We start from the raw sequence: 25,579 nt of genomic DNA, 5'->3' as shown, positions 1-25,579 counted from the left end.
TACACAAGAGTTTCCACCTCTCCCTGGCACAGCCCTACCTCTCTTTCTCCTCGTCTCTCGCGGTGCTTGGCGAAGCCCTCCTGGATTACCACGCTCCTCCATCACCACCACGCTGTTGTGCTGCTGCAGGACAGAGTCTTCCCCAACCTCTCCCTCTCTCCTTGCTGGATCAAGGCATGGGAGACGTCACCGGGCTGCACGTGTGTTGAACGCGGAGGTGCCGTCCGTTCGGCACTAGGATCTCCGGTGATTTGGATCACGACGAGTACGACTCCTTCAACCCTGTTCTCTTGAACGCTTCCGCTTAGCGATCTAAAGGGTATGTAGATGCACTCTCCTTCCCCTCGTTGCTAGTCTCTCCATAGATAGATCTTGGTGACTCGTAGGAAAATTTTGAATTTCTGCTACGTTCCCCAACAGTGGCATCATGAGCCAGGTTTATTGCGTAGATTCTTTGCACGAGTAGAACACAAAGTAGTTGTGGGCGTTGATTTTGTTCAATATGCTTACCGTTACTAGTCCAATCTTGTTTCGACGGTATTGTGGGATGAAGCGGCCCAGACCGACCTTACACGTACTCTTACGTGAGACAGGCTCCACCGATTGACATGCACTTGTTGCATAAGGTGGCTAGCGGGTGCCAGTCTCTCCCACTTTAGTCGGATCGGATTCGATGAAAAGGGTCCTTATGAAGGGTAAATAGCAATTGGCATATCACGTTGTAGCTTTTGCGTAGGTAAGAAACGTTCTTGCTAGAAACCCATAGCAGCCACGTAAAACATGCAAACAACAATTAGAGGACGTCTAACTTGTTTTTGCAGGGTATGCTACGTGATGTGATATGGCCAAAAAGAATGTGATGAATGATATGTGATGTATGAGATTGATCATGTTCTTGTAATAGGAATCACGACTTGCATGTCGATGAGTATGACAATCGGCAGGAGCCATAGGAGTTGTCTTTATTTATTGTATGACCTGCGTGTCACTGAATAATGTCATGTAATTACTTTACTTTATTGCTAAACCGTTAGCCATAGTGGTAGAAGTAATAGTTGGTGAGACAACTTCATGGAGACACGATGATGGAGATCATGATGATGGAGATCATGGTGTCATGCCGGTGACGATGATGATCATGGAGCCCCGAAGATGGAGATCAAAAGAAGCAAAATGATATTGGCCATATCATGTCACTATTTGATTGCATGTGATGTTTATCATGTTTATGCATCTTATTTGCTTAGAACGACGGTAGTAAATAAGATGATCCCTCATTAAATTTTCAAAAAAGTGTTCCCCCTAACTGTGCACCATTGCGAAAGTTCGCTGTTTCGAAGCACCACGTGATGATCGGGTGTGATAGATTCTAACGTTCACATACAACGGGTGTAAACCAGATTTACACACGCGAAACACTTAGGTTGACTTGACGAGCCTAGCATGTACAGACATGGCCTCGGAACACAAGAGACCGAAAGGTCGAGCATGAGTCGTATAGTAGATATGATCCGATGATGACTAGTCCGTCTCACGTGATGATCGGACACGGCCTAGTTGACTCGGATCATGTAATCACTTAGATGACTAGAGGGATGTCTATCTGAGTGGGAGTTCATAAGATGAACTTAATTATCCTGAACATAGTCAAAAGGTTTTTGCAAATTATGTCATAGCTCACGCTTTAGTTCTACTGTTTTAGATATGTTCCTAGAGAAAATTTAGTTGAAAGTTGATAGTAGCAATTATGCGGACTGGATCCGTAAACTGAGGATTGTCCTCGTTGCTTCGTAGAAGGCTTATGTTCTTAATGCACCGTTCAGTGTGCTGAACCTCGAAAGTCGTCTGTGGATGTTGCGAACATTTGACATACACGTTTTGATAACTACGTGATAGTTCAGTTAAATGGTTTAGAGTTGAGGAACCAAAGACGATTTCGAAACGTCGCGGAACATATGAGATGTTTCGAGGGCTGAAATTGGGATTTCAGGATCATGCCCACGCCAAGAGGTATAAGACCTCCGACGATTTTCTTAGCCTGCAAACTAAGGGAGAAAAACTCAATCGTTGAGCATGTTCTCAGATTGTCTGAGTACAACAATCACTTGAATCGAGTGGGAGTTGATCTTCTAGATGAGATAGTGATGTTTCTCCAAAGTCACTGCCACCAAGCTACTAGAGCTTCGTGATGAACTATAACATGTCAGGGATAGATATGATGATCCTTGAAGTATTAGCGATGTTTGACACTGCAAAAGTAGAAGTCAAGTAGGAGCATCAATTGTTGATGGTTAGTAAAACCACTAGTTTCAAGAAGGGCAAGGGCAAGAAGGATACTTCATGAAACGACAAAACAGTTGCTGCTCTAGTGAAAACCCAAGTTTGAACCCAAACCCGAGACTAAGTGCTTCTATAATGAGAGGAACGGACACTAAAGCAGAACCACCCTAGATACTTGGTAGATAAGAAGGCAGGCAAGGTCGACGGAAGTATATTGGATATACATTATGTTAATGTGTACTTTACTAGTACTCCTAGTAGCACCAGGGTATTAGATACCGGTTCGGTTGCTAAGTGTTAGTAACTCGAAATAAAAGCTACGGAATAAACGAAGACTAGCTAAAGGTGAGCTGACGATATGTGTTGGAAGTATTTCCAAGGTTGATGTGATCAAGCATCGCACGCTCCCTCTACCATCGAGATTGGTGTTAAACCTAAGTAATTGTTATTTGGTGTTTGCGTTGAGCATAGACATGATTGGATTATGTCTATCGCAATACGGTTATTCATTTAAGGAGAATAATGGTTACTCTATTTATTTGAATAATACCTTCAATGGTCTTGCACCTAAAATGAATGCTTTATTGAATCTCGATCGTAGTGATACACATGTCATGCCAAAAGATATAAGATAGTAATGATAGTACCACCTACTTGTGGCACTACCATGTAAGTCATATTGGTATAAATCGCATGAAGAAGCTCCATGTTGATGGATCTTTGGACTCACTCATTTTTTGAAAGGTTTGAGACATGCGAACCATGTCTATTGGTATGTACGCATGAAGAAACTCCATGCAGATGGATCATTTGGACTCACTTGATTTTGAATCACTTGAGACATGCAAATCATACCACATGGGCAAGACGACCAAAAAGCCTCGTTTTCAGTAAGATGGAACAAGATAGCAACTTTTTGGAAGTAACACATTTTGATGTGTGCAGTCCAATGAGTGATGAGGCATGCAGTGAATATCGTTATGTTCTTACTTCACAGATGATTTTAGTAGATGTTGAGTATGTTTATTTGATGAAACACAAGTCTGAATTATTGAATGGTTCAAGTAATTTCAGAGTGAAGTTGTAGATCATCGTGACAAGAGGATAAAATGTCTATGATATGATCATGGAGATGAGTATCTGAGTTACGAGCTTTGGCACGCAATTAAGACATTGTGGAAATTGTTTCACAATTAATACCGCCTGGAACACCATAGTGTGATGGTGTGTCCGAACATCATAGTTGCACCCTATTGGATATGGTGCATACCATGATGTCTCTTATCGAATTACCACTATCATTCATGGGTTAGGCATTAGAGACAACCGCACTCACTTTAATGGGGCACCACATAATTCCGTTGAGACGACACCATTTGAACTATGGTTTGGAGAAACCTAAGTTGTCGTTTCTTAAAAGCTTGGGGCTGCGACGCTTATGTGAAAAGTTTCAGATTGATAAGCTCGAACCCAAAGCGGATAAAATGCATCTTCATAGGACACCCAAAATAGTTGGGTATTCCTCCTAATTCAGATCCGAAAGCAATAGGGATTGTTTCTTGAATCGGGTCCTTTCTCGAGGAAAAGTTTCTCTCGAAAGAATTGAGTGGGAGGATGGTGGGGACTTGATGAGGTTGTTGAACCATCACTTCAACTAGTGTGTAGCAGGGCACAGGAAGTTGTTCCTGTGGCACCTACACCAATTGAAGTAGAAGCTTATGATAGTGATCATGAAACTTTGGATCAAGTTACTACCAAACCTCGTAGGTCGATGAGGATGCGTACTGCTTCAGAGTAGTACGTAATCCTGTCTTGGAGGTCATGTTGCTAGACAACAATGAACCTACGAACTATGGAGAAGCGATGGTGGGCCCGGATTCCGACGAATGGCTCGAGGCCATAAAATCTGAGAGAGGATCCATGACTTTGGAAGAAATACTTGATGGTCGTAAGGCCGTTGGATAAAGATGGATTTTAAAAGGAAGACAGACAATGATGGTAAGTATCACCATTAAGAAAGCTCGACTTGTTGTTAAAGATGTTTTCTGACAAGTTCAAGGAGTTGACTACGGTGAGGCTTTCTCACTCGTAGCGATGCTAAGAGTCTATTGGAATTGGATTAGCAGTTACTGCATTATTTATGAAATCTTGCATATAGGATGTCAAAAACATTGTTTCCTTGACAGTTTTCTTGAGGAAAGGTTGTATGTGATACAACCAAAAGGTTTTGACAATCCTAAAGGACGCTAACAAGTATGCAAAGCTCCAGCAGTCCTTCTAAGGACTGGAGTAAGCATCTCGGAGTTGGAATATACGCTTTGATAAGATGATCAAAGATTTTGGGTTTATACAAAGTTTATGAGAAACTTGTATTTCCAAAGAAGTGAGTGGGAGCACTATAGAATTTCTGATGAGTATATGGTGTTGACATATTGTTGATCAAAAATGATGTAGAATTTCTGGAAGGCATATAGGGTTGTTTGAAAGGTGTTTTTCAATAGAAAACCTGGATTGAGCTGCTTGAACATTGAGCATCAAGATCTATGAGGATAGATCAAAAACGGTAAATGGTACTTCCAAATGAGCACATACCTTGACATGATCTTGAAGGTGTTCAAGATGGATCAGTTAAAGAAGGAGTTCTTACCTGAGCTGTAAGGTATGAAGTTAAGAGTTAAAGCTCGACCACAGCAGAAGAGAGAGAAAGGACGAAGGTCATCCCCTATGCTTCGGACGTAGGCTCTATAGTATGCTATGCTGTGTACCGCACCGGAAGTGTGCCTTGCCATGAGTCTAGCAAGAGGGTACAAAGGTGATCCAGGAGTGGATCACTAGATAATGGTCAAAATTATCCTTAGAGGAATAAGGAAATGTTTCTCGATTATGGAGGTGATAAAGAGTTCGGCGTAAAGGGTTACGTCTATGCAAGCTTTAACACCTATCCGAATGACTCTGAGTAGCAAACTGGATACGTATAGTGGAGCAGCCATTTGGAATAGCTCCAAGTGGAGCGTGGAAGCAGCATTTACAATATGACATAGAGAATTGTGAAATACATACGGATCTGAATGTTGCAGACCCGTTGACTAAAACCTCTCTCACATGCAAAACATGATCAAACCTAGAACTCATTGAGTCTTAATCACATGGTGATGTGAACTAGTTTAGTGACACTAGTAAACTCTTTGGATGTTGGTCACATGGCGATGTGATCTGTCAATGTTAATCACATGGCGATGTGAACTAGATTATTGACTCTAGTGCAAGTGGGAGACTGTTGGAAATATGCCCTAAAGGCAATAATAAATTAGTTATTATTATTATATTTCCTTGTTCATGATAATTGTTTATTATGCATGCTATAATTGTATTGATAGGAAACTCAGATACATGTGTGGGTACATAGACAACACCATGTCCCTAGTAAGCCTCTAGTTGACTAGCTCGTTGATCAATAGATGGTTACAGTTTCCTGACCATGGACATTGGATGTAGTTGATAACGGGATCACATCATTAGGAGAATGATGTGATGGATAATACCCAATCCTAAGACTAGCACAAAGATCGTGTAGTTCGTATGCTAGAGCTTTTCTAATGTCAAGTATCATTTCCTTAGACCATGAGATTATGCAACTCCCGGATACCGTAGGAATGCTTTGGGTGTACCAAACGTCACAACATAACTGGGTGGCTATAAAGGTGCACTACGGGTATCTCCGAAAGTGTCTGTTGGGTTGGCATGAATCGAGACTGGGATTTGTCACTCCGTGTAACGAAGAGGTATCTCTAGGCCCACTCGGTAGGACATCATCATAATGTGCACAATGTGACCAAGGGGTTGATCATGGGATGATGTGTTACAGAACGAGTAAAGAGACTTGCCGGTAACGAGATTGAACAAGGTATCGGGATACCGACGATCGAATCTCGGGCAAGTACAATACCGCTAGACAAAGGGAATTGTATATGGGATTGATCGAGTCCTTGACATCATGATTCATCCGATGAGATCATCGTGGAACATGTGGGAGCCAACATGGGTATCTGGATCCCGCTGTTGGTTATTGACTTGAGAATGTCTCGGTCATGTCTACATGGTTCCCGAACCCGTAGGGTCTACACACTTAAGGTTCGATGATGCTAGGGTTATAGGGAATAGATATACGTGGTTACCGAATGTTGTTCGGAGTCCCGGGTGAGATCCCGGACGTCACGAGGAGTTCTGGTATGGTCCAGAGGTAAAGATTTATATATGGGAAGTCCTGTTTTGGTCACCGGAAAAGTTTTGGGTGCTATCGGTAATGTAACGGGACCACCGGGAGGGTCCCGGGGGTCCACCAAGTGGGGTCACCGGCCCCAGAGGGCTGCATGGGCCAAGTGTGGGAGGGGACCAGCCCCAGGTGGGCTGGTGTGCCCCCCACAAGGTCCCAAGGCGCCTAGGGTTTGGGGAAGGGGGCGCACCCACCTTACTTGGGGGGCAAGTTTCCCCTCTTCCCCCCCTTGGCCGCACCCTAGATGGGATCTAGGGGTTGCCACACCCCTTGGGGTGGGAACCCTAGAGAGGGTGCAGCCCCCTCCCTCTCCCCTATATATACTCGAGGTTTTGGGGCTGCCATACACAAGAGTTTCCACCTCTCCCTGGCACAGCCCTACCTCTCTTTCTCCTCGTCTCTCGTGGTGCTTGGCGAAGCCCTGCTGGATTACCACGCTCCTCCATCACCACCACGCCGTTGTGCTTCTGCTGGACAGAGTCTTCCCCAACCTCTCCCTCTCTCCTTGCTGGATCAAGGCATGGGAGACGTCACCGGGCTGCACGTGTGTTGAACGCGGAGGTGCCGTCCGTTTGGCACTAGGATCTCCGGTGATTTGGATCACGACGAGTACGACTCCTTCAACCCCGTTCTCTTGAACGCTTCCGCTTAGCGATCTACAAGGGTATGTAGATGCACTCTCCTTCCCCTCGTTGCTAGTCTCTCCATAGATAGATCTTGGTGACTCGTAGGAAAATTTTGAATTTCTGCTACATTTCCCAACACCACCTCCACTCCGCCACATGTCGCCTGTCACGCCCAATATGCGACCCTATCCTAAAGGAAGTCGAAGGTCCCACCAAGGATAGAAGTACATATTGGAGACACTTTTGCAAGGTTGATATCATTACATCGTAGCATTACATAATAGTTGGGGATACATACAAGAGGCATACAATGCCACACGAATACAACATCATCATACATAAGAGCAACATCCGACTATAGATGAAACACAAACAGAAACTCAAACGACATCCACCCTGCTGGCCCAGGCTGCCGACGTGGAACCTATCCCCTGATCAAAGAAGAAGCAGAAGAAGAACTCCAAGACAAGTAAACATCGCTCTCGTGTCATGATCATCGCATTACCTGTACCTCCAACTGTTGTTGTAGTAATCTGTGAGCCACGAGGACTCAGCCATCCCATTACCATGGGTATCAAGACTATCAAAGCTTAAAGGGGATGGAAAAGGATAAGTGGTGACCTTGCAGCAGCGACTAAGCATGATATGGTGGCTAACTTACGAATACAAGAATAAGATGAGAAGCTACGCAAACGGTCACAAACTAGTGATGATCAAGAAGTGATCTTGAACTACTTACGTCCAAACGTAACCCAAGCCGTGTTCACTTCCTGGACTCCACTGAGAAGAGACCATCATGGCTACACACGCGACTGATGCGTTTTAATTAAGTCAAGCGTCAAGTTCTCTACAACTGGATATTAACAAATTCCCATCTGCCACATAACCACGGGCACGACTCTCGAAAGTTTAAACCCTACAGGGGTGTCCCAACTTAGCCCATCACAAGCTCTCACGATCAACGAAGGATATTCCTTCTCCTGGAAAGGACCGATCAGACTCGGAATCCCGGTTACAAGACATTTCGACAATGGTAAAACAAGACCAGCAAGACCGCCCGGATGTGCCAACAAATCCCGATAGGAGCTGCACATATCTCGTTCTCAGGGCACACCGGATGAACACTACGTACAGCAACCGAAGACCCCGGGTGAAGGGGTGGCACCGCAAGTGGCTCTAGGTTGGACCAACACTCAGAGGAGCACTGGCCCGGGGGGGGGAGTAAATAAAGATGACCCGCGGGCTCGCGAAAACCCAAGGGAAAGTTATAGGTTGTTAGGCAAATGTAAAACCAAGGTTGGGCCTTACTGGAGGAATTTTATTCAAAGCGAACTGTCAAGGGGTTCCCATAAACCCGACCACGTAAGGAACGCAAAATCAAGGAACATAACACCGGTATGACGGAAACTAAGGCGGCAAGAGCGGGACAAAACACCAGGCATAAGGTTGAGCCTTCCACCCTTTACCAGGTATATAGATGCATTAATTAAAATAAGAGATATTGTGATGTCCCAACATAATCATGTTCCAACATGGAGCAATCTTCAACTTCACCTGCAACTAACAACGCTATAAGAGGGGCTGAGCAAAGCGGTAACATAGCCAAACAACGGTTTGCTAGGAAGTGTGAAAAAGGTTAGAGGCTGACATGGCAATTTGGGAGGCTTGATAAACAAGTGGTAGGAAGCGTGACATAGCGATATCATCAAAACAACTAGCATATCAATGATAGTAGTGAGATCCAGGGTAACGATCATCTTGCCTGAAATCCCGCTAGGAAGAAGAATGAGTCCATGAAGAAGAAGAACGAGCGAAGATGAACCAAGCGCAGTCGAACGAATCCTCACGGTCGCAACGAAACAGGAACTATCGAGAAGAAGCACAACCCGAAAGAAGCAAACAATAAGGTAAACACACCACACATAAACATGACATGATGCACAACCAAGCATGATGCATGACAAAGGCTATATGATGCTACCCATGGCAAGAGATGATGCATACAAGAACATCACATGCAAGCAAGTTTAAATGAGGCCGAAAATAACATATAACAATTCCGGTAAGTCCCCATATGCAAATTTCAAAATTGGTCCAGATCTGAATAAACCTTATGTTCAAGTTGTTAAACAGAAAGTTAATATGCACCAAGATGATCTACACGGGATTCTAGTCAAGTTACATGTAAAGTCATTTAATTTGGAGCTACGGCCTAGAAGATATGAGCAGCACAAGTTAAACATGGCATTGATGCAAAATGCTTTCAAACATCAGGCACACACCTCAAAACAAGGATGTAACAAGCCAATATGAATCTACATGCAAATCTAAGCAAGTCTCATATAGAGCATGCTCAAAACGGAGCAACGGTGCAACACATACACTCCAAACAAGTTATAACAACAACCTGCCCAAAACAACAAGTAGGCACTTTGCAATCGTCAAAACAATATGCTACAGGAATCATATGAGCATAAACTTGACATGCACTTCATGTACAGATAACATACTTTATATATCATGATAACATACTTTATATATCATTAAGGTTCAGGTTTATAGGCATCAAGATTAAACCAATATGATCAATGCAAAATGCAACTTTATAACACAGGAGCATATGTATGAGCAGAGTTAATATGATGGCAACTTGAGAGCAAGAAAGAGACAAGCTACAACAAGTAAACATAGCAACCAAGGGTATGGCATCAAATTAAACATAACAAATAGAAAATAACATCAAGACATCATATACATATGGCTCATGGATTAGTGGGAACCAACATGACAAGATTGAATGTTGAACAATTTCAGCAAGGGTAAAACAACAACATTATGATAGCATGTTTGCAAGCATGGAACAGAGGCATATGCTATCCAAAATTAACAACCATGGCATGTGAACAAAGTACTCATAACATACTTCAAAACATGTAATTTGAGCATCTCCAGAAGAGGCATGGATAAATCAATAACAAGCTCACAACAAGGCATCATGAAGTTAATAGAAAACTGGAACAACATATAGACATGTTCATGGCAATGAAAACGTATGCTACAAGACACATATAGGGCATCAAAAGGCATGGCATGATAGAGCATAGCATGGAAAACAAAACATGTCAACTAAGCATCTTCAGATTATGCATGGATTAATTGGTAGCATCAAGCAAACATGGCATCATGATATAACAGATTCAGCATTGACAGAATATTAACAGCAAGTAGCCCACTTCACAAGCTTGTTGCACTCACTACAGGGCATATCAAAATACATGGATTGCACCACAGCAAAGGTGGCATGATTATGCTCCTAAAACATCTAGACATGGTGCTCAAAAGAAAATCACACAAAAAGATATAAAAAAGACAATAGGCAAGTTACAGCAGTTTTCAGCAGTTAACAACAACATGCACTTTTGCAACAAAGATTAATATATCAATATGCACACTACCATGAATGCAAAGCACACCAACATGTAGAGCATGAAGAGCAGAACATTTGCATATCAAGATCATCATTATAGCATCAACAGGTACCAAGTTACATCACTCACAAGATGCAAATCACCATACCTGGTGAGCGGCGGTGGTGGTAGAGGAGCCTGGACTAGGAAGGGAAGGGAAGGGAAAGGAGTGGAACCGATAAATCTGTAGCCCTATACTTCACAGCGCCAGGAGCGGGTAACGACGCCCATACAACGTTATCATCAGTGACATCAGGGGCCCTCGACACCATAGAGAGCACGTTACCATTGATGCGTCTTCGAGAATATTAAAAAAAAACCCGATGCGCCGCCACGAGAAGAACATGAATCCGTCGGAGTCCTCAAGGACCAACACTGAAATCTGCTCCTCGCCAGTGCATCGCATCGAATCGTAAGTGCCCATGCCAAGAAAGGCCTCTATGGTTACTAGGAGCCGGGGGCTAGAGAGGCTAGAATGCTTTCCATCGCATGCACTGCTCCAGGACGGGCGACGTCGCCTTCCCCCTCGCCCACGCAATGCCTTCCTCGGCCGATGTGCAACGAAGAGAAAATTTGGTGGCACTCCTCCTCCAACGCGTCCACACATATCCTTGTCGCAAGCTTTTGCACGGTGTCGCATCTTTCCCGCGGGAGCCTCATGGTGCAGGGGCTATTCTCCTTCCCTTGAAGCGGGTGGGAGGGATCATGAGCGATGCTCTCGTTTTCGATCAGCGCACTTTGCTGTGACACGAATGATCCCCGCAGGAAAAATAGTTGTGACAACTCTCGAATGAAAAACATGCTGATTTAAATAAAAAGCAAAACTTTATAAATTTTGACCAAGTGTGTAGAAAAAACTACTTATATATCCACAATACAAAATATATAAAATATCAGACTACATCTTATGATGAATCTAATTATATCTGTTTAGTATTTCTCGACGTAAGTGTCTTCTTTATAAACTTAATCAGATTTTATGAGCTTTGACTTTTTAAAACAATTTTTATGCGCAACATTTTGAAACGAAAGGAGTATCTGATTACAAGAAAAAAAAACATCTCTCCATGCACCGACGACGACTTGACCTGGCTGGACGTGGCCAGCAGGTCAGTCTCCGTATGCCGACGAAGACTTTGACCCACCCAAAATCCCCCAATCATCCCTTCTTCCTCCTCGCACTCCCCTGCTCCCGCTATCTCGAAACCCCCAAACCTTCCGCTGTAGAATCCGCCATCGAATGCACTAGAACAAGTGTGGTAGCACTACCGACGCAAAGGAGAGAGAGAGAGAGAGAGCGCCAGCCAGCAAGCGCGCGAGCAAGCAAGGAGGGGCCAGCCATGGCGAACCTGGCGGTGGGGCTAGCCAAGTCGGTGGTGGAGGGGACGCTGAGCAAGGCGCACGCGGCGGTGCAGGAGGAGGCCAAGCTGCGCCTCAGCGCGCGCCGCGACCTCGTCTTCATCACCGGCGAGCTCGAGATGATGCGGTCGTTTCTCAACGTCGCCAACGCGGAGCGCGTCGAGAACGCCGTGGTGCGCACCTGGGTGCGCCAGATCCGCGAGCTCGCCTACGACGTTGAGGACTGCATCGAGCTCGTCGTCCACCTCGACAAAGGGAGGACCAGCTTCTGGTTCCGCCTCCGCCGGCTCTGCGTCCCCTGGACGCGCCCGCCGCGGCCGCCGGCGCTGGATCAGGCGGTCGATGAGATCGAGCAGCTCAAGGCCAGGGTCGCCGACGTCAGCACCAGGAACGCGCGCTACAGCCTCATCAGCGACACTGGATCCAAGCCCGTGGCGCAGCAGCAGCTGACGGCGGCCGCTGCCGCCGGCGACACGGTGGCCGCGTCCAACATGCTCGCTGAGGCAAGGTATGCCGCCATGAGAGAGCAGGTCCTCGGCAGCGATCTCACCCAGCTAGTCACCAAAGAAGGCGGTGACGGCCACGACCTTCAGCTTCATGTGGTCTCGGTGTGGGGGTCAGCCGGCTTCCACGGTGCCACATCCATCATCACCAAGGCCTACATTGACCCAGAGATCTGCAGAAACTTCACCTACCGCGCCTGGGTGAAGCTCATGCATCCCTTCATTCCGCACGACTTCGTCCGGAGCTTGATGCTTCAGTTCTGCGCAGAAGAAGAAGAACATGAAGGACCGGACACATGTATGGATGTCCTAACGATGATGCAGGCCACCCAGGAGGTCCTCTTTAAGGAATTCAAGAAGATGCTCACGGAGAAGAGTTACCTCGTTGTCTTGGAAGACCTCTCAAACATGGCTGACTGGCATGCTTTGAGGAAGTTCCTTCCAGACAGGAGGAAAGGCAGCTGGATCATCGTGTCCACGCAGCAACCTGAAGTAGCAAGCTCGTGCATCGGGCACCCATACCAGATACTGGAGCTCAAGCAGTTCTCGCCCGAGCACTCTGTTTGTGCCCTCTTCAAGAAGGTAGGTGCTCCAAACACGGAAATCGCAAATTCATTTCGTTTCTTAATCTAAAATCACTTGTTACTTTTGTCGATTTAAAGTATTTGCCAATAAAAGTTTATAGATATGTCGAGCACATCTATACATAAAAGTGGGAATAATTTCATGACTTTCAGAAACATACATACATGAAGCCTGAAAATCTATTAGTTCTCTAACTTATCGTTTTTTTCCTTACCCGGCGTATAAGGAATAACACAAGTATTCACTCTAGTAAAATCTAATGACCATTGCTCTATCTAGCTATTATGCGACCAAATAGCTCGTCTAGTGCACGGGTTCATGACTAGTACGTAAATAAATATGAATTATGGCACATGTGTCTTGTTACCTACCTTTTAGTCCGACGTGTAAATGGTCTAATAAAATATCATTGTCTTTGTAAGCAACTTGAGAGATCACACTTTGTTCATGTATTTTGCCTATCTCTAGCAATACCTTTGTGTTAAAACCTTTCCCAACACATATACAGGGTTCTGATGGCGATGGAGATAAAGGCAAGAAAACAATGGTGGAAGATTCTCCCCTCATTGGACGTGAGTCGCTAATGAATCAACTTCGTCAATATCCAGCAAAAGCACGTATAAATTCTTGGCAGGTGATGTCTGTGTGGGGAATAGCCGGTGTTGGGAAGTCGACTCTCGTGAGAAAGTTGTATGATGACACAATGCGCGACACAAACCTATTCACAGAGTACCATTGGGTGAATATATCTCATCCATTCAATTTAAGGGACTTCCAAAGGAGCTTACCTCCGAATTTTCGTTTTGCGGAATTAGGTTGGCTCATTGTTATTGATAATGTCCAGTCCAAGAAGGAATGGGACTTGATACAAACTTCCTTGGTAATACCTAGATCTTCTAAGAGCGTTGTCATTGTCATCACAACCGAAGCAAGCATTGCCGCATATTGCGCGAATCGCGAAGAGCTTGTGTTTAATGTCAAAGGTCTGGAAGCTGCTGCAGCCTCAACTCTCTTTGAAAAGGTTTGTTTTTCTCACGACTCTCTTATTTTGTGCCTACATGTTTTCAGAAACTTAATACTTTATGTGATGGTTATCATATTCGTCATCCTTCACTGAGGATGATCAAGGAACTTCAAATATGGTCTTAAATCTCAACCTATATTTGGTATTTGCATATTTACGATCAAGAAACTTCATATATTATCGACATGCATATTTCCACTATTGAATTCATGCACCAGTCAGTTGCTCCAAAAGTCCGAACTATGGGAGAGGGCCGAACATCATACTCCAATCCACAAACTACAAATGTTAGATTTTGACATGCATATCTCTAACCATTTGTAGTTTGTGGAAATATGCATGTCGAATGGATTTTTGGCTCTCACAGACGCATACTCCCTATTCAGAGATAGACAAGCGTCCCTTTGCTAATGAATTGTAAAAACGCATGACATGATTGATACTCCTCCATTCCGAAATGTAAGTCTTTTTAGAGATTCCACTACAGACTACATATGGATGTATATAGACATATTTTAGAATGTAGATTCATTCATTTTGTTCCGTATGTAGTCTTTTATTGGAATCTCTAAAAAGACTTATATTTAGGAATGGAGGGAGTACATAATACTCCATCCGTTCCGTATTAAAAGGTGTATTTGTTTTTTCAAAACTAAAAAATTTCTATCTTTGATCAAGTTTAGAGAAGAATTTGTCAACATTTACAGACCCACACTAGTGATGTACAAAATGACATATGGGCAAGGTATGCTTGTGCAAGGAATAAATTTGCATTAGTCTGTATGTCCATATAGCAATGTACAAAATGACACATTGGCATAGAGCTGCAAATCCATGCTAATGAGCATATAACAATATATCTTGTGGGCGTGCAGATTGTGGGTTATTTCTGTTGGTGTCTTTGCAACTCAGAAAATTTTGAAGCATTGTCATTGGTTTTTTCATAAAAAAATGTTTCATAATTTTTTGTTATTTCTTAGCAACATAATCATATAAGCATGTAAAAATAAAGGTCGAAGACACATCCAGGAACGTTTCCATATCTAAAACATCGTGTAATTTGCAACGAACGGGGTAAATGGGAGGGGGGAAATGACTGCATAAGATACACATAAACACTAAACATCTTTGACATACTAAAGATGATGCCCACTCATTTGCAAGGGCTAAACCTGTTCATGGATAACCCGGCCCGAAGGCCTGAGCCTGAAGGCTGACATTTGGGCCGGGCTTGGGCTTCACTTTCTCGCCCGAAGCCCGGCCTGAAAGCCTGAAATAGCCATATATATTTTTATTCAAAATATAGGTATAATAAATTAATATAATATCCTGAATATGATTAATTTAATTAAAAAATGCCACTGTTCATGTGCTTCGGGCCGGGCTGTGCACGGGCTTGGGATTTTTTCTTCGGGTTTTGCCAAGTCTGGGCCGAACCCAACCCGGTCCGTCGAATGGTCAGGTTTAGCAAGGGCCAAGGTGATAGTTGAAAAGAAGTATTGGTGTATTGTGAATCTGTCATTAAGTTATATAAATTTTTGAAGCTTAAATTGCTGTGATTATTCTTCTCCTCTATTTACTGTCGAATTTTACAATTGATTATTACAATTACCATTACAGATAGTTGTTCTGCCACTATTTTGCATTGCCTTTGATTTACACTATGTTCTGCCTTAACGTGATATATTTTACTGTCTATACCCCCAGGTAGTACAATACTTATTTCATAACATTCCTGTTTTACACTGCTTTCGATATTTGCACTGCTTGGAGTTTTTGCCTATCGAAACAGTGCAATGTGTCTAGAGACATAATAAAAAGGGTGAAACGAAGACACAGTCTGCGCACACACATATTTTGCACCTGAAAAGTCAAACTGAGTATGGTGTAATTGTCTAATTGACGCTAATTTTAAATTGTTGGAACAATATAGGTATACCTGGAAAAATCATCAGACACAGACACAAGAGCTCTACAATATATCCAAGTAGAAGAACTTATTTTGAAGTGTGGAGGTCTTCCCAAAGTGATAGTTGCTATAGCTGCCGTATTGGCCAAACAAACGGTCACAAGGATGGATAATGTGGTTTCTTTAAATCAAAGATTTATGCACCACCTGGAGACTGAGCCGGACTATGATAGTCTATGTGATCTATTTGGTTGGATGCATTCCTATTTCCGTACTTGCACTGATTCAATCAAGCCATGTATCTTCTACCTGTCGATCTTTCCTCGAGACCGCCTCATTCGGCGAAGGCGATTAGTAAGGCGGTGGATTGCAGAGGGATACTCTAGAGACGGCGACAATGAATCTGCAGAGGAGAATGGGGAGAGGCAGTTCTCCGAGCTCCTTGATCTGAGCATAATCCAGCAGGTGCCATACTTAGTCACAAACACATTGAATGCCACAAGATTGGCGCTGCTGTGTCAGGTCAGTGGTTTTTTCCACGAGTACATCATCCCGGGCCAAGAAGAAGAAAACCTTATGTTTGAGCTGGGGCCTAATTGTGCCCTAACCACCCAGCGCACAGGGCGTCACCTTGTCATATTGCACGACTGGAAGAGGGACAAAATTGTGTTTGAGAGCATGGATTTCTCGCGGCTTAGGTCACTGACGGTGTTTGGCAGGTGGAAACCATTCTTCATCTCTGAAAGTATGATGCTTCTTCGGGTGCTTGATCTAGAGGATGCATCAGGTATAGAGTATGCGGATCTTGAGAACATATTAAAATGGCTGCGTCGTCTCAAGTTCCTTTCACTACGAGGACGGCACGAGATACACCATCTTCCAGATAATATGGATCATCTGAGGCAGCTGCAGACTTTGGATGTCAGGGGCACCTCCGTACTCACCCTGCCAGAGAACATCACCAAGTTGCAGAAGCTACAGTACATACGTGCCGGCGCCACTTGCCCAGCTGCATCAGCACCACCTGCTCCATCCAGCTGGTTCTGCACACCTCACCGTATAGTTGGTGTTCAGGTGCCTGGAGGCATTGGGAAACTGACGGCGTTGCACACGCTTGGTGTCGTCAACATTTCTGCTTCTGGTGGGAAGGCCATGGCGAAAGCTCTCAAGAAGCTCACCCAGTTGCGCAAGCTCGGAGTGTCCGGCGTTAACAGGAAGAACAGCAAGGATATTTTCTCTGCAATCCAGGGTCATGTTCATCTGGAATCCTTGTCTGTCCAGCTTGACAAGGACAACCAAGGCTGTTGCTTGGATGATCAGACATCCTTGCCTTGGAATAATCTACGGAGTCTTAAACTGTACGGGCTTCAAGATAGGTTGCCGTTGTCAAGCGGCCTTGGCTCTGACCAAGGAGTATTGAGCGACACACTTATCAAACTCAGGAAGATGGATCTGGAGATGTCCACTTTGAAAGAACGAGACATTAAGTTCCTCGGCGAGGTACCAAATCTATGTATTCTACGCCTTCGTATCAAGCAGCCCAGTCTCCAGTTTAAGGCTGAATTGCATGCAATGGAGTTGCCCACCTATAAAATGGTCAAGATCCTCGAGATTGGTTGCAGCTCCAGCTCATTATCTGTGAAGTTTGGTTCAGAGACGATGAAAAGTCTAGAGCTGCTCAAGCTTGACTGCTCCAGTGGGGCGTCATATGATCTTGATGGCCTTGATTGTCTACCTGAGCTCAAGGAAGTCTTGATCATTGGTAACAATAATGAAACACTCGAGACTGAACTGTCGAACAAGCTTCTCAACCATCCAAACAAACCTGTCTTGAAGAAGGAATTACCACGTTCGTCCTGATGGGAATTTTATTTTCTCATTTCCTGGATTCATTTCTACCCGCCACTAGCCCAGTCAAGTGTTTGCAAACCCTGGTTGGTTTTTGTGTAACATTTTGTACGTGTATTTTCTTCTTTTTATCGGTTCCATACATGTGTTTTGTCAAAATGTACCACACTCTAAAGTATAAACACATGTTCCTAAGTTTTCTTCTTCCTTTCAACTTGTAAATACTCCTATTTTGATGTCCTCATTCTAATGAAATTGGAAAAGTGCCAGCCTTTATTGGAAAGAAAAAACATTAAGAAGTGCATTTATGTCCACTTGTGTTTGGAAGCAGGGGAGCTCTTTTGCTCATTATTTGTCTATTGGTATATATTCCCTAGCTTGCAGAAACTCCTTATATTGTGGGACGGAGGGACTATTTAATAGGCAATATGTCTAGCCTTCTCTCACATTGCTCAACGGTCCTTAACACCATTGTGATTTGAGTGGAAAACTGCTCAACTGTCCTTTTTCTCTCATTGCTGCCAAAAGTGCAAGGAAAAAATGGAGACAACTTAAGAGGCTTGTCTGACAAGCAAAATGATCTGTTTGGAAAAGAGTGAGATTGTTGAAAAACAGTGCATCTTATCCCAAGCCAAGCAAGGTGGGTCAGGCATGACTGGAATTCTTGTATGTTCTCCCTTGTAGGGAATCTTTTGAGTACGTCCGGATAATGTTTTGTGTGAAAAAGTGCCAAAATTTGCTTGGATGGTTAGAAGGGCGGTTGTACCTTCAACCTACCTGGGGTCAAATACTCGACTTGGTGCTCTGTGTGTCTTACTAATGCGGATTATTCTTGTATACCATCTCACATGGTGTCACCGTCGATGTCCTTGCTATAGTGTGAAAATATTTAGGATGATGTAGACATGGATTATTGTTTTTTTACTATTGATTATTCTATATTTAGAGTGATGTAGACGTGGATTATTGTACTATATATTTTTTTATTCACCCAGAAAGAGTCGAACATTGTGTGCATGAGTCAAGTCAATGCATACTTTTCTACGCGGTAGGTGCACATCTTGTTGGGTTGCTATATATCCAGCTGAGTCTAGCAGGAAGTGCTTCTTCTCAGAAGCTTCATCCCCGTTTCTCCTCTGTTATCTGCACAACTGCTAGACGATACCTCAAGAGTTCGATCTTCACCAGGTATGTTCTTTTAATTTGGAAGTTGATTGTTTTCAGATGCTGTTTCAACTTTCAACAGCCATGTCTATGGATAGGAGTGTTTTTTCTATCATGTTATTACTAGATACTGCATCTTTTACCATTGTTTGTTTGCCTTTGCGTGGCTGCATGCAATTTTGATGCAGTGGCCGGAGTCGAACTCTTCTGTGTTTGTATCACCTAGATACATGGCAACGATCAATTAAAGCTTCTAGTTAATAGAAAATCATTTTTATGACTTAGTCTACAAAGTGATAGAACAATCTATGTATGTTTACTCTTGTATATGGCAAATATGTCCTTGCTTTGGTAAAAGAGAACTGGTGGCAACCCATAGCTTGTAAATCTGTTTTTGCTCTGCTAAACGAGAACTCACATCAAAGCTTCTTAAATCATCAGAAATGGCTACTAGCGGTAGCGGAGGTAGAGCTGAAGAGAACAGGCCGAGCGTTCTGAGCACACTGCCGAAGGATCTGCCGTTAGACTTTCTGAAGAATATCACAGATCAGTTCTCAGAGAATCGTATAATTGGTAAAGGCGCTTTTGGAACCGTTTATAAGGTATGGTTGTGCTTTAACAGTTTCTGTCTTTCCGGAAGTTGCTGAAAATTATGACTATATTTCCTAAAAACGTTGCTGAAAGAGTCTGAGGTTGAACAGGGGACTGTGCCAGATGGGGAAACCATTGCTGTGAAGAAACTTGCCGAAAATTTGCCCCTTCCACGAGATAAAGCATTCAATAATGAGGTTCAAAATATTATGGCTCTCCGACATAAAAATGTTGTAAGGTTGGTTGGCTACTGTCATGAAAGTCTAAAGAAAGTGGTGCAGAACAATGGAAGATATATTGTTGCTGATATTGTTGAAAGTGTACTCTGCTACGAATATTTACCAGGGGGGACCCTTAAGAAGAATCTTTTTGGTATGTCATACTACCTGATTCAAATTGCATCAATGTTCAAGATTATAATACTCCTATCGTACACTATGAACTAGAGTTTGGTCATCAATCTTTGTTACAGCATGTTCAGATTTAAATGCTATACAATGACAATAAAGGTACAGCAGTTGACATGATCAAAAGAAGTTGCAATTGTACATAGAAAATTGTCTTTTGTGATAATATTTTTGCTATTAGCATGCTGACAAATAAATGATATTCAAGTCAGTGTCTCCGTGTTTCACTTCTTCAGGAGTAGATACCCAAATGGACTGGGACACACGATTCAACATAACTAAGGGGATATGTGAGGGTTTACTCTTTGTACACAGCATTCCTATTGTGCATATGGATCTTAAGCCCGAAAATATACTGCTGGATAGTAATATGGTACCGAAAATAGCGGATTTTGGTCTCTCGCGACTCTTCGGTCAAGAACAAACACGGATGAACACACAAAATGTGGTGGGGTCATAGTAAGTCGATTATGAAATGCGATAAATGTTTGTTCCTTTATTATGATTTAACTTGCATCATAAGCTCTCTGATAGTACTTATTGTTAATGTTAATGCTATGCAGTGGATATATAGCTCCTGAATATCTATACAGAGGTGAAATCTCCACAAAGTCGGACATATACAGTTTAGGTGTACTAATCCTTGAGACCACCACAAGAGAGGAGAATTGCCGCGGGAGCGAACCATCTGCAGGACAATTTATTAAAAAGGTAACGGGATTTCTTTTTAATAATTTGGACACTTAGCTTTAGAAGCTCATATTACAAACAATCTTTTGTGGTATATCTTGAGGGGTCATAATTCCGATCTTGTTTGTAGGTACGTGAAAACTGGACAGAGGAGAACATCGTATCAGAGTACCCATCATTAAAAGCAGATTGCCTCCGACAAGTAAAAAAATGCATCGAAATTGGACTGCAATGTGTTGAGACTGATCGGCAGAGGAGACCTACCATAGAGGCAATTATCGACCAGCTCAATGGACGACATACTAATTGAGCTACAAGGTCATACTGGTATGAAATTGACTATCCACATGCCATCCTAATGGCGGTTTCAATTTATCAAATTTAGGTATGCAAAGGAGTGGATACATGTTTCTCTCAGATGTAGCCCATAATGAAAGGGTTAAGATATTTGCAGCCCTTATATGCAGAATCAAATATCCTTAGTTGGTACCGCTTATTTTTTGTCAATCATGCATTGTTGCTTAAGAACATTTTTTTACTGTTTTTACACTATTAACCTGGCATCTGTAGAACCATGTAGTTATGCTACATTTCAGCTGGTCGTAACCTATAGTGTATGAAATTTCAGATCTCCAGTCTTCATGGAGAATAAAATTTGGGTCTTCTTCAGGAGACATGTGCAAGAAGGAAATGACATCCTCTACTTATTGCCAAAGTTGAAATAATTTGCTATGATATGTACGTCATTGTGGAACCTGTTAGCTTCAATTTCTTATGATGATTGCTACTCTCCATGTATATTTTCTTGGTACTCCAGATACAAGGGGGTTGCCTGGTCAGTTTTAGTTTTTTTTATTGTTTTTTATTAGAAAAGGAGGTTAAGACCCCAGGTTTTTTTTTGCGAAAAACTTCCAATCTATTCATATTCAAACATGGTAGTACAACGAATACTAGAAATAAAATTACATCCAGATCCGTAAACCACCTAGCGACGATTACAAGCACTGAAGCGAGCCGAAGCCACCCCGCCATCATCGCCCCTCCCTCGCTGGAGCCGGGCAAACCTTGTTGTAATAGATAGTCGGGAAGTCAGTCATGCTAAGGCCCCATAGGACCAGCGCAGCAGAACAACAATCGCCGCCGTTGAAGAGTAGAGATCGGAAGGATCCAACCTGAAGATACATGAACATAGACGAACTACGACAAGATCCGAGCAAATCAACCAATGACACACCTCCACACCCACCGACAATGCTAGACGCACCACGGGAACGGGAACTAGGCGGGAAGAACCTTATTCCATCTTTAGAAAGCCGCCGCCGTCTCGTCTTTCTGAGCAGGACACAAACCCTAACAAAACCTGAAGGAACATCTAAAGACGGAGCCCTTCCGCCGGCAAGGGCCGGGATCCACCACGCCACCATGGGCCTAAGGCCACCGGAGATGAGGCGGACCGGCAGAAGATAGAGGAAATCTAGCCTTTTTTTTCTTGGGGGGGCCCTAATTGGTTTTTCAGAAGACCCCAGGGGGTTGACTGGTCAGCTTTAGTGCCAAATAATAATTTTATTTTCCCGCTGTAGACTTTATGATGAGTATATGCGCCAGCTTTTTTAAAGAGTCCGTTTGGTTCTAGACATAATAAATTGTCACAATTAATTTACGAAAAAACACTTAATATCTTTTTTTGAAAAAGGAGGGTATACCCCAGGCCTATGCGTCCATCGTACGCACGTAGCCATCACTAAGAAGTTTCGGGTACAAAGTGAAGTCATACAAGCCAGATAACAGGGCTAAGTTTGGGTTGATTCAATATGGCCGTTCTTCCAACGTCATAATCTCAATGTTGTTTTAGGACTATCATTACACTTAACAATATCCTAAGATCCATAAAACATGATCACCAACAACACTTGAGCTAGTCCTAGAGGCAAGACTAGGAATCGATTGTTTAACCGTTTATCATTTCACACATGCATATGAGTTTTCCACTGAATCACATATTTCAGGATCATAGTAGTTATATCATCGAATATAAACTCCATAGTTATGAATATGAAAATATAATAATATAAATATTATTGCCTCTAGGGCGTATTTCCAACACAGTATACATCACAACTAGCTACCAATACAGTTTGTTGAAGACCCCCATGGCATGCTACCGGATCACAATTTCACAAATCGGCACCCAAATACAACCCTACCATGCTACAAGATGCTCACAGAAACCCTACAACAAGCTCGAACATCAAACCCTACCACATGGTCTTGGGTCTAGCTACATTGAGTACAGAGAAGGGGGTGACTGAACTCACAGAGGCCATCACTACAGCTCGAAGGAGAGGTGTTACTTGTGAGTTGCGTTGGGATTTTTCCCGAAGAGGAAGGGTGAAGCAATGTAGTAGAGGATAGTATTTTCCTCAGTAGAGAACCAAGGTTATCGAACCAATAGGAGAACCACACAAACAACCGTCAACAGTACCTACACATGCAAGAACAAATACTTGCACCCAACGTGGGCAAGAGGGTTGTCAATCCCCTTGTACTCGTTTATTGCAAGGATCAAATCTCGTAACAGGTGATAGATAAACTGCAAAGTAAAATAAAAGATAACAAATCGCAGCAAGGTATTTTTGTTTTTATTAATATGATTAAAATAAACCCCGGGGCTATAGTTTTCACTAGAGGCATCTCTCTCATAAAGATATTGTACGATGGATGGACAAATTACTGTTGGGCAATTGATAGAAAAGTGCATGGTTATGACGTTATTCATGTTATGATCATGTACATAGGCATTATGTCTGTGACAAGTAGACCGAATACTGCCTGCATCTACTACTATTACTCCACTTCAAGAGCGCTTTTATGCTTGCCGCTCTACGCATTAAGTTCATGACAAACATAGTAATGCATGAAGTATGATGATATAATGTAGACATAATAAAATCAAACAATATGATTAAACCCCGTTGTTTTCTCCTTAGTAGCAACAACACAAATACATGTCTTGCTACCCTTGCTGTCACCGGGTGAGGACACTGCAAGATTGAACCTACCACAAAGCACCTCTCCCACTGAAAATAAATCATTCTAGTTGGCCAAACCAAACGGATAGATCAGAGAGAAATACAAAGCTATAGAAACCACACATAATAAAGTTCAGAGAAGACTCAATTACTTCCAATGAATAATCTAATTGTAAAACCACAATTCATCAGATTCCAACAAACACATCGCAAAAGAAGATTACATCAAATAGAACTCTGAGGAGAACATTGTATTGAAGATCAAAGAGGGAGATAGCCATCTAGCTAATAACTATGGACTCATAGGTCCTGTGAAAACTAATCACACATCATTGGAGGTGCAGCAAGGTCGATGTAGAGGCCCTCCGCAATCGATTCCCCCTGTGGAAGAGTACATGCGAAGGCCTCCAGATGGGATCATGGAAGAACAAAGACTCTTGCGGCAGCAGAAAAATTGTTTGGGTGGTTGCTCTGGGGTTTCTAATATTTGCGAATTTATAGCACTGGAATTAGGTCAGACGGAGCCACGAGGGGCCCACAAGATATCAGGGCGCATCCTACCCCCCAGGGCCGACCCTGTTGCATTGCCGTCTCCTCATAGATCTTCTGACCCTTCCCTGAAGCTTCTAGGGTCTCTTATGTCCAGAAAAAATTGTCAAAAAGTTTCCTCGTGTTTGGACTCTGTTTGGTATAGATTTTCTGTAAGACCAAAAACAAGCAGACCGCAAGATTAAACTTCATTTGGACACCACAAGATTGAACCTACCATAAAGCACTTCTCCCGCTGGACACCGCAAGATTAAACCTACCACAAAAAACTTCTCCCGCTGAAGATAAGTCAATCTAGTTGGCTAAACCAAACGGATAGACCGGAGAGAAATAAAAAGCTATAACAACCACACATAATAAAGTTCAGAAAAGACTCAATTACTTTCAATGAATAATCTGGTCATAAACCCACAATTCATCAAATCCCAACAAACACACCGCAAAAGAAGATTACATCAAATAGAACTCCGAGGAGAACATTGTATTGAAGATCAAAGAGGGAGAGAGAGCCATCTAGCTAATAGACCCATAGGTCCTGTGGCAACTACTCACACATCATCAGAGGTGTAGCAAGCTTAATGTAGAGGCCCTCCGCGATCGATTCCCCCTCCGACAGAGTACCAGCGAAGGCCTCCAGATGGGATCACGGAAGAACAGAGACTTGCGGCGGCGAAACAATTATTTTGATGGGTGCTCTGGGGTTTTTCCAATATTGAGAATTTATAACGCTGGAATTAGCTCAGACGGAGCCATGAGGGGCCCATAAGACATCTGGGCGCCCCTACCCCCAGGGTGCACCCCGTTGCTTTGCCATCTCCTTGTAGGTCTTCTGGCCCTCCACCAAAGCTTCTAGGGTCTCTTATGTCCAAAAAAATTTGTCAAAAAGTTGTGTCATGTTTGGACTCCATTTGGTATAGATTTCTGTAAAACCAAAACAAACAAAAACTGGCACTATGCACTAAGATTGATAATATAGTAGCATGAAACATTCCAAAAATATAGATAGTATGGAGACGCGTCAAGACGCCGAAACGGTTGAAGAAGATGAGGTCACGAGTCACCGCCGTTGGGGATCGTCAGACTCACAATGAGCGTTATTTACCTGTTTGTCGGTGCCGATGTGTGTCGGCGAGAAAGCTCGAAGGGGGGAGGGGAGTGTGGCAGGAGTTTCGGCGGCGAGGCGAAGGGGGCTATATAAGGCGACCGAATCGGTGGGAGGTGAGCCGAAATCCTCCGTCGATTTTCCAGGGACACGTGCGAGCTCGCGCCATCTTC

At 43.2% G+C, this 25,579-nt stretch overlaps 2 protein-coding genes across 2 annotated transcripts; both read left to right on the top strand.

Annotated features, from left to right (window-relative positions):
* The first annotated feature begins 11,791 nt into the window (after positions 1–11,791).
* LOC119337353 (disease resistance protein Pik-2-like) lies at positions 11,792–18,158 on the top strand. Its single transcript, XM_037609469.1, has 3 exons — positions 11,792–13,090; positions 13,602–14,114; positions 16,051–18,158. Exons 1-3 carry the CDS (start codon positions 11,987–11,989, stop codon positions 17,884–17,886), a joined length of 3,453 nt encoding a protein of 1,150 aa, XP_037465366.1. The 5' UTR covers positions 11,792–11,986; the 3' UTR covers positions 17,887–18,158.
* A 752-nt stretch (positions 18,159–18,910) lies between these two features.
* Positions 18,911–21,565, top strand: LOC119337354 (cysteine-rich receptor-like protein kinase 40). Its single transcript, XM_037609470.1, has 7 exons — positions 18,911–19,062; positions 19,480–19,640; positions 19,740–20,001; positions 20,273–20,495; positions 20,600–20,747; positions 20,857–21,053; positions 21,355–21,565. The coding sequence occupies exons 2-6, from the start codon at positions 19,482–19,484 to the stop codon at positions 21,034–21,036; spliced, it is 972 nt and encodes a 323-aa protein (XP_037465367.1). The 5' UTR covers positions 18,911–19,062; positions 19,480–19,481; the 3' UTR covers positions 21,037–21,053; positions 21,355–21,565.
* Positions 21,566–25,579: the final 4,014 nt, after the last annotated feature.

This window comes from Triticum dicoccoides, chromosome 7B, assembly GCF_002162155.2.
Source record: "Triticum dicoccoides isolate Atlit2015 ecotype Zavitan chromosome 7B, WEW_v2.0, whole genome shotgun sequence".
Taxonomy (NCBI): Eukaryota; Viridiplantae; Streptophyta; class Magnoliopsida; order Poales; family Poaceae; genus Triticum; species Triticum dicoccoides.
This window is presented reverse-complemented; position numbering and strand designations above follow the sequence as displayed.

Coding starts and splice junctions, on each gene's coding strand:
- LOC119337353 (XM_037609469.1), top strand. CDS start 11,987: ATGGCGAACCTGGCGGTGGGGCTAGCCAAGTCGGTGGTGGAGGGGACG. Junction 13,091..13,601: donor TTTGTGCCCTCTTCAAGAAG/GTAGGTGCTCCA, acceptor ACACATATACAG/GGTTCTGATGGCGATGGAGA. Junction 14,115..16,050: donor CCTCAACTCTCTTTGAAAAG/GTTTGTTTTTCT, acceptor GGAACAATATAG/GTATACCTGGAAAAATCATC.
- LOC119337354 (XM_037609470.1), top strand. CDS start 19,482: ATGGCTACTAGCGGTAGCGGAGGTAGAGCTGAAGAGAACAGGCCGAGC. Junction 19,641..19,739: donor CTTTTGGAACCGTTTATAAG/GTATGGTTGTGC, acceptor GAGGTTGAACAG/GGGACTGTGCCAGATGGGGA. Junction 20,002..20,272: donor CCTTAAGAAGAATCTTTTTG/GTATGTCATACT, acceptor TCACTTCTTCAG/GAGTAGATACCCAAATGGAC.